The 14514-nt window shown below is 36.1% G+C and overlaps 2 protein-coding genes across 2 annotated transcripts; one reads left to right on the plus strand and one right to left on the minus strand.

Annotated features, from left to right (window-relative positions):
- Positions 1–1123: 1123 nt before the first annotated feature.
- On the minus strand, positions 1124–3639 carry LOC127718966 (tripartite motif-containing protein 2-like). The gene has a single exon (XM_052225037.1). It carries the CDS (start codon positions 3488–3490, stop codon positions 1364–1366), a length of 2127 nt encoding a protein of 708 aa, XP_052080997.1. The 5' UTR covers positions 3491–3639; the 3' UTR covers positions 1124–1363.
- Positions 3640–7842: 4203 nt separating this feature from the next.
- Positions 7843–11323, plus strand: LOC127718969 (E3 ubiquitin-protein ligase TRIM71-like). Its single transcript, XM_052225042.1, has 2 exons — positions 7843–9051; positions 10200–11323. The coding sequence occupies exons 1-2, from the start codon at positions 7954–7956 to the stop codon at positions 11016–11018; spliced, it is 1917 nt and encodes a 638-aa protein (XP_052081002.1). The 5' UTR covers positions 7843–7953; the 3' UTR covers positions 11019–11323.
- The last annotated feature ends 3191 nt before the right edge of the window (positions 11324–14514 follow it).

A 14514-nucleotide genomic window follows, 5' to 3' on the forward strand; every position in this document is an offset into this window, starting at 1 on the left:
GTCCTGTCATTGGTCCTGTCATTTGTCCTGCCATTGTCCTGTCATTGGTCCTGTCATTGTCCTGTCATTGTCATGTCATTGGTCCTGTCATTGTCCTGTCATTGGTCCTGTCATTGGTCCTGTCATTCTCCTATCATTGGTCCTGTCATTGGTCCTGTAATTGTCATTTCATTGGTCCTGTCATTGTCCTGTCATTGTCCTGTCATTTGTCCTGTTATTGGTCCTGTCATTGTCCTGTCATTGGTCCTGTCATTGGTCCTGTCATTAGTCCTGTCATTGTCCTGTCATTTTCCTGTCATTGGTCCTGTCATTGGTTTTGTCATTGTCCTGTCATTGGTCCTGTCATTAGTTGAACCCAGTATCAATCAAATTTGATATCGGTGTATGTAACAAAAACAAAAAAAAATCATAACGTGTCATTCGATACAATGACAAGTATGATTTATCTGAAACAAGTGCATGCTACTGACAAAATTTTCTATTACCAATTCGATGTATGATAAAGAGATAGCGTAGTAAAAATAAAACAAAACCATGGAAACGTGTTCTTATGTAGTACTGTTACACCACTGCGACAGGTTAAGGGAGGGGGAGAGGGGTGGTGGTGATTTGGCGCCAGAAATAAAATTGAGAATGGAAACGGGGACTGTGTCAAAGAGACAACAACCCGACCAAAGAGCAGAAAACAGCCCAATGCCCAAGCAAACTTGTTTTAACCCTGCCAAATTCTTTATATGACTGTCCCAAATCAGGAGCTTGTAGTTAAGTGGTTGTTGTTGTTTCGTGTGTGTCATATTTGTTTTTCGTAAATTGTTTTGTTATGAATTAGGTCGTTAGTTTTCTTAATTGAATTCTGGAGTTGTGGTTTGTTGTTGTATATCATATTTGTTTTTAGTTCATTGTTTTGTACATGATTCAGGATCGTTTTAAATGTTTTACATTTGTCATTTCGGGGCTTTTTATAGCTGACTATGAGGTATGGGTTTTCTCATTGTTGAAAGCCGAACGGTGACCTATAGTTGTTAGCTTCTATGTCATTCAGTCTCTGGTGGAGAGTTATCTCATTGGTAATCATACCACATCTTCTTATTTTTATATCATGAAAAATAATGAAGGAAATCAGTAAAATCTAAAATCTAAAATAATTTTAAAATCTAAAAAAAATCTAAAATCTAAAATTCTACAGTTAGGCATTTATACATTTGAAATTCTCTACGGTCCTTTATTTAAATAACTCCTACACTGTGTATTGTAACTTCACGGTTCTTGAGATTAAACGTGGTCCTCAATCAAACTAATGATATCCTGTATCATTATTAGTTCTAATTATATAACTAGAATTTTAGTATAATATGCTTGTAGTTTATTTTCTTGGCATTGGTTTCTTCTTTGTTTCGTCTGCTTCAATGTACTTGTAAACACGAACCGTTGCATTTCCTCCTCCGATCCAAAGAAATCCTTCTTCGTCTATTGCTATGGACGTTGGTCCAAACATTCCATCTGCATCTGTCAGCAGCAGTCGAAGAAATCGTCCAGAATGGTCCAAAAGATGTACAGAATTACTATTGTAGTCGGCGACGAGAACGTGCCCAAATCGGTCACATGCTATTCCTCTGGGATCAAACGGACTCATTTCAGTTTCAGGGTCAGGTATAGCTCTTGCAATTGGTGTTCCTTTTGAAGACCTGCCTGATCGAGCAGATATAATTGGCTCTTCGAAATCTCCATCGGAACCCCTCGCGGATATTACTTCTTCGTTACCGTTATTTCTAGAAACACGCAGTTGTGATCGACCTGTGTTTTGAGCCGATTCCCTTCCGAGATCGTCTGTCGACTTTTGTCCATAATAGATGGAGTTTATTTTCCCGCTCTTTTCAAATATGGTTACGCTGTGACGAAGATTATCGGACACGCATATGTCACCATAGTGATTCATGGCTACTCTAATTGGATAAACGAACAAATCACCTGATTCGCCGTAATTGATTGCGTCAGATGTATCCGGGTTTATTTGTCTCACGATGTTGACATGCGCAGGAGAGTACTCAAAATATGTCTTAGATTTTGGTAAACAAACAAGTAAACTTCCTGCAGTAGTAATTGCAAGACCTCGTGGAAATCCATCGAAAACAATCGATTCCACTATTTCCATTTCTTGGTTAATTTTCCGAATGCATTTTTCGGCTCGACATGAGACGTATAATAGCTCGTTCTTGTCACGTGCAATAAAATCTATATCGGAACTAATAAAACAAGACTTAATTGTAACACCGGTTCTGTTAATCAGTCTTATCTCTGATGTCCAGCCAATGGTGACCCAAGCTTCTCCCTTAGAAGTCGGGCAAATACAATTAACAACATCGTCACTGTCTGAGAGGCGGAATGATATCACTTCCTCGGTCCGAATATAGTCCGGTGATTGTACTCTACTATTCAACATGCCAAATAGTCCCTCCAAGTCTTCGTCAACGACGACACTCGGAATATAATCAATCTCCAGTCTATTTGGTTTGATGAATGTCACAGACGGGTTTATTATTCTCTGCATACGGGCACCCAACTTGCCAGTAGCTTGAACTATCTCAACATCTGATCCACATTCAACTATTTGATTTGCCGCCCGAATCCGCGCTTTACAAGATGTTATGGCATTTTCAAGTTCCCGGGTCCTTGATTCGATGTAATGTTGTTCGGAATACGTTTCCTCTTCGACGAAGTATGATAGCCGAACCGACATTTCATCGATGTGTTTATGAAGCCTTTGCGTCTGCGTAACAAGATTTGCCAAAACCTGACCTTTCATAATGGCAATGTTTTTGCTATAATTTTTGTAATCATTATACTGATTATGGAGTGCTGTCGCTGTATGTTCTGCCTCTTTCAGGGCATTTGTCAAAACTTGCCTCGTTTTCGTAGCACTGTCAGCTAAATCTTCCGTTAGATGATTTTCGTGCACTGTCAGACGACATTTCAAGCATATAGATTGCTGGCACTGAATGCAGAAAAATGTAATTTCTTCTGATTGGTGTTTTGTACAGAAAGCTTTTGACGTCAAATACACACGTCCTTCGGGGTCCGTCATATTTGCAAGATGATGACTTCTCGTTGATTTGATTTTAAGATGATTTTTACTGCATCCCTGACACATATTTTGTGCACATTCAACGCATCTGTTTACTGCTGGATCTTTCGTCTCGCAAATATCACAGTCTGGTCTTTGAAAAACAGCAGACACAGCTCGCGTGGCTGCCACGTGGATGTTTGTATCAAATCCGTTGGCGCCTTTTTCAGGAATGTCTATAGATTCCGTACACAATGGACAAGGGAACGTTTGTCCTGTTCGTTTGGCATCCATATAGACCGCTATACAGTCCTTACAGAAACTGTCAAAACATGGTAACATTCTTGGTTCTCGAAACGTTTTTAAACATAACCCACATCTTTCGAGATGATCAATCGGATATTTGAAATCCTGAGGGCTTGTAGCCATTTTGATTGATTGAGTGTTATTTGATTAACGTCCAGTGGTCATTTCGATGTATTCCCTCATGAATAAAATACGTTGAATATCTCAAACTTAATAAGACATGATTGTCTTTTTAAAACACGTTTTTACATTTTCACTTAAGACAAGAATGAACTTTCAAAATGACTGTTATGTATCAGGTTTCAGATTATATCTTTTTAAAGTATATTTAAAACAATATAAAAGAAATTAAGAAGCCTTAATGCGTGCAATTTAAAACAAAGGACGTGCAGTTTGGCGATACAAATTTTTCACTGCATTGTGTAAAAATAATACTGAGTGGCAAATGAAACGAAACCCCTTTACATGTTGTTTTTTTTTCAGTTGATAAAGACGAATCAGAATGATATTCTTTAAAAAATTACCAATCGTTCTATAATTTTGAAGACCTTTTTGGATATGTCTAGCAATTTTCAGAGCTTTTTTGATTTTCAGATTTTAACGTTTACAAATTCCACTATTTTTACCCCAAAAATGAAACTTACATTTTTCGATGGCTGATTTTCACCATAAAATATGGTGACAATAAGCCATCATTAGTCAACACTAAGGTTGTGCGTTCGAATCCCGAAAGTGGTAGGTGCGTTCAACTTCAATCTTAATTTACTAGGATTTTCATTTCTCCAGCCGAAAGTCGGTGTTTCTCTCAGAGCACTCTGACTCCCTCCACCAATAAAAACTGACCGCCACAATATAGCCAATAGTGCAGAGTGTGGTGTTTAACACAAACAATCAATCAATCAATCAATCAATCAATCAAATATGTACCTACAACAATAAGTATTTGATTTCTTTCGCCAGCCATCATTCGCTTTATCTACTTTCACCAGTACAGTATAGTAAACTATAAAAAATAATGTATGGCAATCTACATGAGAAAACCAACTGCCTAATTCATGATTAAACAATTATCTTAGACAGCAACAATCGACAACCACTGAATTACAGGCTCTTGACTTTTTTTTCTTTTTTTTCGGGGAGGGGGGGGGGGGGGGGTGGGGAGGAAATTCATTCATAATCTAAGACAGTGTTGTGTTACGGCAAAACACAAGAACAAATTATAAAATTGATTTGGAAAAGGCTGAAATCATTAGTCATACTAAATATACACAAAATGATACTGATAGCAAGTTCAATACACAAAATCTACTGATAAAATAAATTATGCATTTTAAATTTTAAACTGTAAAATCGGCTACTGCACAACAAGAAACATGTATACAGTAACGTCATGGGTAGTGTTGAACAAAAAGCATCGACTGTCTACATTTCAAGTAAAAGTTGTGTATACTTAGTCTAGCTATTTCGATACAAAAAAGTAAGAAAAATAGAACACTTTTTTTTTTAATTTACAAATCTTTCCATATACTAAATTAAAATCAGATGTGTAGCAAAATATTGTTAGTTTTAAGTAATCGCCGTTTGAACCATTTGAACGGCACCATGCACAAGAATGGTTCCGGTTTAACAGGTTTTACTATATAATGATCCGTAGAACATGACAAGCGGTTTACACTTTAAAAATTCAAAAGATCAGATAACAAACCGCAAGTACTAGTTATTTAAGCGCTCGATTTATTTTGAAAGCGCATGCTCAATTTTCAATTATCTGAATGGTTGTGTATTGAGACGACAACCTATACTTTAAAATCATTCAAAGTTTCTTTTCACATTCAAAATAATTTAAATAGTTTCTTTAGTAAAGAAAATTATATGACTTGTAATATGATTTTCTATTTAAACGAAAGAAGATTTGGAGTTGAATGTTATTGATACTGTAATCTGACAATTAAACATGTTTAAAAAGATTTTCATTTTTTGTTTCAGTGATTATGTTTGTGGGAGTGAATAATTCAACTGAATGTCTTATACGAGTTTTATCAATAAATTAAATTGATTTGCGATTTTAATTGTTTTATTAATATAATTTACGGACTCTCTTTCTAAATGAAATTAATTGTTGCGTTTTGTTTAATCTAGATTATTTATTGAGACACGGAGACAATATTTCCAATTTACTCTTAAAATAAACGATAAAGCATAGTTAAGTAGGAATGTATAACTTTTGGAAAGATAAGCGACACGAATCTATTCTAGAAAAACCCAACGACAAAAACGACAAAAAGACTTCTATAGCTAGAGGGCAACATTATAACAGTCCAACAAGTTCTTGACTTGAGTCAGACTGGTCTAGTTTTGGAAAGGAAGGCAAGACTGGTCTAGTTTTGGAGAGGAAGGCAAGACTTGTCAATATCACAGATACCTACGAAAACAAATCAAACAAAAAGACATCTAGAGGACATAATACAGTCTAACATGGTCTTTACTTGAGACAAACTGGTTTACTTTTGACAATATAAGCGAAAATAACTTCTCGATCTACAGGCGCTGCAACTGGAAAATGAACGTCCACTGGTATTTTAAAGCAAGTTGTGTAAGTATTTATTAACAAAAAAAATTCCTGGACGACGTACTTTCAGAACAATAAGATGCAAAATAGGTGAAAGATATCAACTTTAAATAAAACATCAAGTGTGGAAGGAAAATAGTCACCATCATGATAAGAAAAAAAAACAAGTAGAATAATAAAAAAAAACACACAATACACAAAATCTGAAATAGAGCAACTGTACTCTTTTAAAATCGGGGATACTCCAGAGGAGCAAGTAGATCTGTGTCTAAAAGTGCACCTGTCGTTTTGCTTATGGCGAGTAAAAATTTGGTGATAACTCAAATTCTGTGAGATCACAGACGAGAACAAAATAAGGATTAATTTTATATACGATTTTAAATTATCATCTGAAAATGGAGCAGAAAGTAAAGTTGGTTATCATGGTAACCGTAGGTTTTGTTCACATTCACTTCCATTTGAGTTAGTCTCAAATTGGTTTGTGGTGTATAGATGTCTCATTGGCCCTTTTTATATATTGAATAATTTCTTACTTGCGATACTTGTTGGACACTAATTATGTCTAATACAATTTCTCGTTTAGCATCTGACCTTTCTCATCAATAACTGGCAATAATAAATCCTTACCTACATGTATAATTGAAGTGAGAAAGATATGTTTTGTCACTTCTTCACATGTTTGAAGCGGTGGTATTAGTCACTAACCTCGGTCAATAGGGCGTAAGCAAAAATACACAAACAAATACACAAAAAAAATACACAAAAAAAATACCAAAATGTAAAACCAAAAAGATTTTTAAACGTCCCTTTCTTTCTTTTGGCTACAATTTGCACGACATTAGCTTTTTACAACGGACATCGATCGAAGGACTTATATTTATATTTAAAACCAGATCACATTTACCCGGCGTGAGGTAGGTGGGTCCATTAAATTCTAAAAATTAGGAGTTGTGGTATGATTACCAATGAGACAACTATCCACCACAGTTCAAATGGAGTGGATGTAAGCAACTATAAGCAACCGTACGCGCCTTCACCAATTAGAAAAACCCCATACCGTATAGTCGGCCACAAAAGGCCCCGACATGAAAAATATGAAACAATTCAATTCAGAAATCTAACGGCCTAATGTATTACAAAACAATTTACGAAAAAATAAAATTGACAGGCATGAACCAACCACAACCACTGAACTACAGGCTACTGACTTGGGATAGGTACATATAGAATATGGTGGGGTTAAACATGTGTGCGGGCGCCCAACATCAACTAACCTAAGACAGTGGTGTAACAGGATAACATATGAACAAACTATAAAAATCAGTTGAAAAGGGCTTAACTCCTCTGATCGATACAAAGCCGAAAAACAAGTTACAAAAACATAGAGCTGACGTGGAAAGGTATTTATACATCCCCACAACTAAAAAGGACACAAAGTACAGATCTGAGAGTACCTGTGCAGTTACCGACAGCTAAATCTTCTTTTCACCGTACTATTTAGAGCAAGGACTAAGAAATATGATAATCTAGATATCATGCAAATGATTTACCTTCAACGGTATTTTTAAACGCAGATTCTTAATTATCATTATTATTTAGTGTAAGATCAATATCGACTATTAATAGTTTAAAATCATTCTTTTTTCGCCTTTGATTATGACCAATATGTGCCTTCGGAACATAAGTTCTAGTTCGAATTTCAGTTTTAGTGTTTTATGAACTATAAATTCCCATAAAAAATCAATACATCTGATATAAATTACTTCATTTTAAAAGCATTTAAAAAGTGAATCAAATAAGACTTTGACAATATTACACAAATGATTAGGTTCATAAGTTTTAGCATTGTTTTTAAACTCTGCCGACATAATTATTGTTCCGTTAAATAAATGTCATATCTCAACCATTGGTAACAAGCGATATTAGTTTCTTGTTTCATGACGACCGAGGAGATAGAAGGTGGTTTATATTTTAGAAACATGCAGTGATAAAAGCGAGAAAAAAAAACAGATAAGAGATGGACAGTAGAGAACCAAGTTCACTAGGTCCGATGATCCAGCCTGATGCGTGTGGAATCTGCTTAGGGGAATATACTCGTCCGAAAATTCTGCCATGTTTTCATACGTTCTGTTTCAAATGCTTAGAATCCTACGTTGACAAAACAGGGAGGCTCGGTCGGTTTAGTTGCCCGCTATGCCTAGGAGATACATTAATACCAAAAGGTGGAGTGGCAAGATTCCAGACAAATTTCTATGTAAAGGCCGACAAGCTAAAATCTACTTTCATGCCGAATGTTCGTTGTGACGTCTGCGAACGACACGATGTTGCCGACAGCCGATGTTTAGAGTGCGACCAGAACATGTGTCCAAATTGCTGTAAGACACACTTGAAGATGACTGCTTCACGCGATCATCATCTCATTGGCCTGTTTGTCCGCGACTCGACACCAAACCTTCGCCACCGCGTTCTAACCAGAATATACTGTGACAAACATCCTGGGGACGAGCTTACATTCTACTGCAGAAAATGTGATATGACCATCTGTCTACGATGCAAGGTTACGTCACACGAGAATCACGTTAGCGATGATCTTCAGGAAGTAGCAAGACAAACACGTGAGCACCTGAATACAAAACTAGAGGGCGCAAAACTTCATCTTCCGCTTTTTCACGAGCAGCTTAATGATGCTAATCGTTACGAAGAAAACATGGTACAAACAAAAGATAGACTTGTAAAAACTATCAATCAAAGAGCCACTAAATTACACGATAAAGTTGACAAGTTAGCAGCGACATTGATACACGATGTTGATTCGGAATACAACGTAGAAACGGCACGCATCGATAGCCACAGAAAGAAAATAACCCAAGCATCGAAAGCACTTGCGGGTCAAATACACGCGGCAAATCAAGCAGTCATGTACGGTGCAGATGCAGAAATAGCTAGGAACAAAGATTTACTGGTCCAACAAATGGAGAATATAACCATAACTGCTGAAAGACTTCAACTACCTAAACTGACTCTAGAACTTAGTCCTAGCATAACTCTGGAAGGGAAGATAGAAGAGTCGTTTGGAAGCTTGTCGACAAGACGCCCACCTGCTGTAGATATTAAGGTAAGTATTCACTTATCTTTATGTAAACAAAACAGGCGTACTTAGAGGCATTGTCTACCTTGTTTTTTCCTTTCATTTAACTTGCACTGTGACAGATACGAAATAAAATAGTTGTCAGCTCAACCATTCATGTACACTCGACCTTAAAAATGCGAAAGACTAGACAATGTAATACTAAGTACTAGTAACTCTCCTATCAGACAAAAAATACTAGGTTGTCTCAAAACTGATGGAGGCATGTCCCTTGTCAATTGTAAACGTTTGTCTTAATGGACTTCTGATAATAAATGAGGGTATTGATGGGGTTTGCAGAATGAATAATAATGGGTCACATCAATAGGAAAATGGTCCCAAAAATTAAAGAATAAAGAAGAATAGGGCAAAAAATTAACAATAGATAATAATGGGGTGCTTAAATGTAAAGAATAGAGAATAATGGGCCAAAAATATAAAGAATGGAAAAAAGTGGCCTAAAAAACAGAAATGAAAGACCCCGTCTAGACCTTTATTTATATACATCTTGACTCAAAATCATGTAAGTAGATACGCTTGCTGTTCGGTGTGAGCAAAGGCTCAGTGTTGAAGAACTATAATGGTTTACTTTTATAAATTTTGACTTGCATGGAGAGTTGTCTCATTGGTACTCATACCACATCTTCTTATATCTATCTACAAACGAGTCCAAATTAGACACAATGAATATTGTCTATATCACATTTTAAAGAAGAGGGTGATATGTATATGATATTTTTATTGATGCAGAAGAGACATGCAGATCTTGTTGGAGAGGAAAATTGGGGATAGTGTGTTAATATCGATTGTGATATGTATACAGTGTATCTATCCTGTCCTATTTTTTGTTCCTCCGCAGTACTGACTTTTTGCGAAGAAATGTTAAGATATTTAAAAGAACAACTTAAAAAATAGACAACTTGATGGCTCGTTTTAACAAGGATCTCTATAGCATAGCTTGACGTATATTGCAGGATACAACATTGCTTTCTTTGCTATATAAATTTTATAATAACTCTATTTTCATCCTCTCAAAACTGGTCTTCTTCTTCTTTTTCTTTTTTCTGATTCCGAACCTATTAATTTGGTTAGAGGTCTGCACAGGTTTTGATACCTCCTTTATATTTATACTTCAGATTCAAGAAATGGCTGTCTTCCAAGTAGATGATACCTTCAAAGTAGTCAGCTCCATATGTCCAGTAGGTGATGGTGAAGCATGGGTAACTTCCGGCTGGAAACCGGAAATCCACTTATTCAATGTCTACGGTACAAGATTGAGAACCCAATCCGTCGGCAGAAACATCGACTCAATCATTCAAGATAAGTCGAAGTCTTTGATCGTAACGTGTAGCGACCAACGTCAAATTCTCCGTAGTCATGGAAACATCGACTTTTCAATCATAGCAACACTTGGACAACACCCACGAGGAATCGCGTTAACTGAGGACAACGAGCTTCTCGTCTGCACAGGTCAGTCGTTAGCTTTTCAAGATTATAAAGATGGCCACAAGAATAAAGTTCTTCGTTATTCAGTTGATGGTAGAATGACGGGAGAGTTCGGGGATGAAGATCAGTGGAAATTCATGTATCCTCTGCGAATAGCTGTCAATATGACTGGAGATATCTGCATAGCTGATTGTCAACGAAGATGCGTAACAATACACAGAAGAGATGGAACACTGAAGGCGAAGTACACTGGCGCAGAAACATCCGGTCTAAAAAATAGCTTTGAACCACGTGGTCTCGCATGCGATTCTAGAGGATTTATTTTCGTCACCGACAATGCAAATGACGCGATACATCTTTTAGATCATTCAGGGAAATTCATCCGCCTTATTCTTACATCTAATGACGAAGTATACGGCCCATATGCCACTGCAATTGATTCCAAAGGATTTTTATGGGTTGGGGCACGTGACGCAACTGTGAAAGTTTTCAAAGTGACTTATATATAACGGACAAAAGTAGACCTGAAATGCAACTTACTGAGAACAACAAAGAAAGTTTGTTATTTTTACCGGACAATATCGATTCGATCATAGAAACTACATTTCTAAATGAATTTGTTCGTTATAAAATAGAGAAAACGATGGGAAAAAACAAGAAAACTTTGCGTTGCTTATTTTAAATTGATATTTATTCATACACATCTTTATTTGCTAGTTCAATGTCTAATTTGCATATTGACATTTTTCATTATAAGTGTAATCTTTTTTTAGGTAAAGGGTTGTATATGCTTAATAAATTATCAAATTGAAAAGGACTTGTCCGAGAGAACATGATTTATTCATTTTATTTATTAGTTGTAATTGGCCTTGACCTAGTTTGCAGTAACTGATTTGTGTTTATTGTTTTTATGTTAGTTGTTTTTGTACCTCGTACCGATCTCTTGAGTTACATCAATTGCAACTGATTTTTATACGCCCGTCAAAATTTTGACGGGACGTATTATGGTATACAAATGTCCGGCGTCCGTCTGTCTGTCTGTCCGTCTGTCCGGCGTCCACATGTCGCACCGTAACTTGAGAACGACTTATCCAAATTTCATGAAACTTAACATAGTTGTTTCTTATGATGGTCAAACGATCTGTATACTTTTTGGTGAAAATAAAATTAAAACTTTTTGAGTTACGGGACTTTGTAACTAAAACAGGGGGGTGTTTTTTTCACATGTCGCGCCGTATCTCAAAAACGATTTATGATTATTGCTTAAAACTTTACACACTTCTCAGTTATATTAATCTAAAGATCTGTATTTTTTTTTGGTGATGATTCAAAATTTTTATTTTAGAGTTATTCAGTTTTTTGTAAAAAAAAAAAGGGGGGGTTTTCACATGTCGCACCGTATCTCAAAAACGATTTATGATTATTGATTAAAACTTTACACACTTCTCAGTTATATTAATCTAAAGATCTGTATTTTTTTTTGGTGATGATTCAAAATTTTTATTTTAGAGTTATTCAGTTTTTTGTAAAAAAAAAAGGGGGGGTTTTCACATGTCGCACCGTATCTCAAAAACGATTTATGATTATTGCTTAAAACTTTACACACTTCTTAATTAAATTAATTTAAAGATACTTTTTGGTGATGATTCAAAATTTTATTTTAGAGTTATTGATTTTTTTATAAAAGAACAGGGGGGTTTTCACATGTCGCGCCGTATCCCAGAAACGATTTATGATTATTGCATAAAACCTCACACACAAGACGACGGGCGTATCATGCGCTCGTGGCGCAGCTGTTTATTACAGTTTGTTCTTATGTTGTGCTGTTACACCACTGTCCCAAGTTAGGAGGAGAGCACTCACACACATAATTAACCCCACCATATTGTTTTGTTATGAATTAGGCCGTTAGTTTTCTCGTTTGAATTGATTCACATATTGCATGTCTGGGCCTTTTAAAGCCGACTATACAGTGTGGGTGTTTTTTTTTTTTTCTTTTTTGTTGAAGGCCGTGAGGTGGCCTATAATTGCTTATATCCACTTCATCTGAACTTTGGTGGATAGTTATCGCATTGGCAATCATACCACATCTCCTTATTTTTTATATTATAATGGTCTCAAAGTATAACCACTAAAACCAATATTTCCTCAACTGAACTCCTAAATTGTCTTGAAAAAACCTGTTTCGTATCTATTGAGATTATTTATGAGGGTCTGGATTAGGTTACAGAATAGAGAATAATATTGAAATATAAAGAATAGAGAATAATGAATAATGAACAAAGAATATATAATTAGAGGAAAATAACCTTAAAAATTAAGGATACATAAATGAAGGACCCCCCATTCAGACTCCCATTTATATGTATAAATGAGAATTATTCGACATCCGGTGAACATACTACGTGTATATACGGAAAAAGATATGTTAATGTGACATGCATATAAACACTGCTTCTTACTAGACATTCGCACTGAGACAATTTTCATCTCGTGCTTGTTCACAATTTAATAGCACATGGGAAGACATGTCACCATACCCGGACACATTATTTTGATCCCGATTGGCGTGCATTGCAGATCAGGAGCTATATAAATAGATGAATATATAGATATATTTTGGATGGATGGAGGGTAAGAGGATGAACGGTTGAATAGAGAGAGAGAGCGAGAGAGATAGACAGAGATGCTGTTGAAGGGAACACCGCATCTTGATCTACATATGATTCCCTTTACATTGCTCATATCGAACGATGCATATTTATTACTCACTGATGTTTTATCTCATGTTTTGCTAGATGCAAACAAACATGTTACATGGAAGAACGATACCAAAAGGTCAATTAAAAACCACCAGTCGAAGAAAATCGACAATACCATGGCCAACATGACGAATACACAATCAAAGGTCCACACAACATTACAAAGGAAACTAAACATTGAGTAACATACTAGTAGACCATAATGGAAAACGGGGATGCACGCAGGTGATTCAGAAAAGTAAAGAGTATCCGGTCCTTACATATAAGAATAAGAAGATGTGGTATGGTTGCTAATGAGACAACTCTCCACAAGAGACCAAATGACACAGAAATTAACAACTATAGGTCAACGTACGGCCTTCAACAATTAACAAAGCCCATACCGCATAGTCATCGATAAAAGTCCCCGAAATGACTTGCAGTTAATTTGTTAGATTTTTAAGGTTACAGAAAGGGTACCGTATTTATTGACAAGTGACTCCAATTCAAGCTTATAATCAATTGTAAGCAAAAAGTGCATATGTCAATTAAAACACGTGTAACTCGTGCGCAGAAGTTAGTAACTTTTGCGTACAAGTTGTGTAACTCGTGCACACAAGTTGTTAACTCTATTTTTATTTTTGCATGGCACGCCAGGCCCGGGATTCCGTAATATGACGAAATAATTCTTCTAGATATAAGCGTTTGAAATCACTGTCCAGTTACAATAAAAATGTGAGTGTAATTGCATATCGCAGGAAATTAATTGTGTAGGTGTTTAAAACATACCAGTCACTTGGTAGGTTATTTATTATATTAATTTTTTAAAAGGAGTGCTGTGTTTTTTTTCTTTTGTTTCATGACATTTTACTGCGGAAAAGCATATAAATCTCACATACTGTCCCTGTATTATAGAGACTTCTCATTAAGGGTCCTATTAAGGTGGGGGGAGGGGGCTTGCAAATTTTTTGGAATATATGGAAGGTGCAATATTTTAATGAATAATAGTAATAATAATAGAAATAGAAATTGTATGCAAAAGTATTGAGAAATGAGGGGGGGGGGGGGGGGGGGGGGGGGGCTGTCATGGCCTATATTTTTGAACTAAAATACGTTTATCTATAATACTACAGGATGGAATTCGTCTGATTTTCAAGGGGGAGCGTGGCTCCGGCGGAAGAGATATAGTTTATATACACTCTTACAAGAATTAACCTTTTGTTGCGTTTGTCGGCCTGGAAAAGAATTAAGACAAGATGAAAAT

Source organism: Mytilus californianus, unplaced genomic scaffold (genome assembly GCF_021869535.1).
Source record: "Mytilus californianus isolate M0D057914Y unplaced genomic scaffold, xbMytCali1.0.p SCAF_10, whole genome shotgun sequence".
NCBI classification, from domain to species: Eukaryota; Metazoa; Mollusca; class Bivalvia; order Mytilida; family Mytilidae; genus Mytilus; species Mytilus californianus.

What these genes read in the sequence shown, in the direction of transcription:
- LOC127718966 (XM_052225037.1), bottom strand. Translation starts at nt 3,490, where the DNA reads ATGGCTACAAGCCCTCAGGATTTCAAATATCCGATTGATCATCTCGAA.
- LOC127718969 (XM_052225042.1), top strand. Translation starts at nt 7,954, where the DNA reads ATGGACAGTAGAGAACCAAGTTCACTAGGTCCGATGATCCAGCCTGAT. An exon ending in CACCTGCTGTAGATATTAAG is followed by an intron (nt 9,052 to 10,199) that starts GTAAGTATTCAC and finishes TTTATACTTCAG; the next exon opens with ATTCAAGAAATGGCTGTCTT.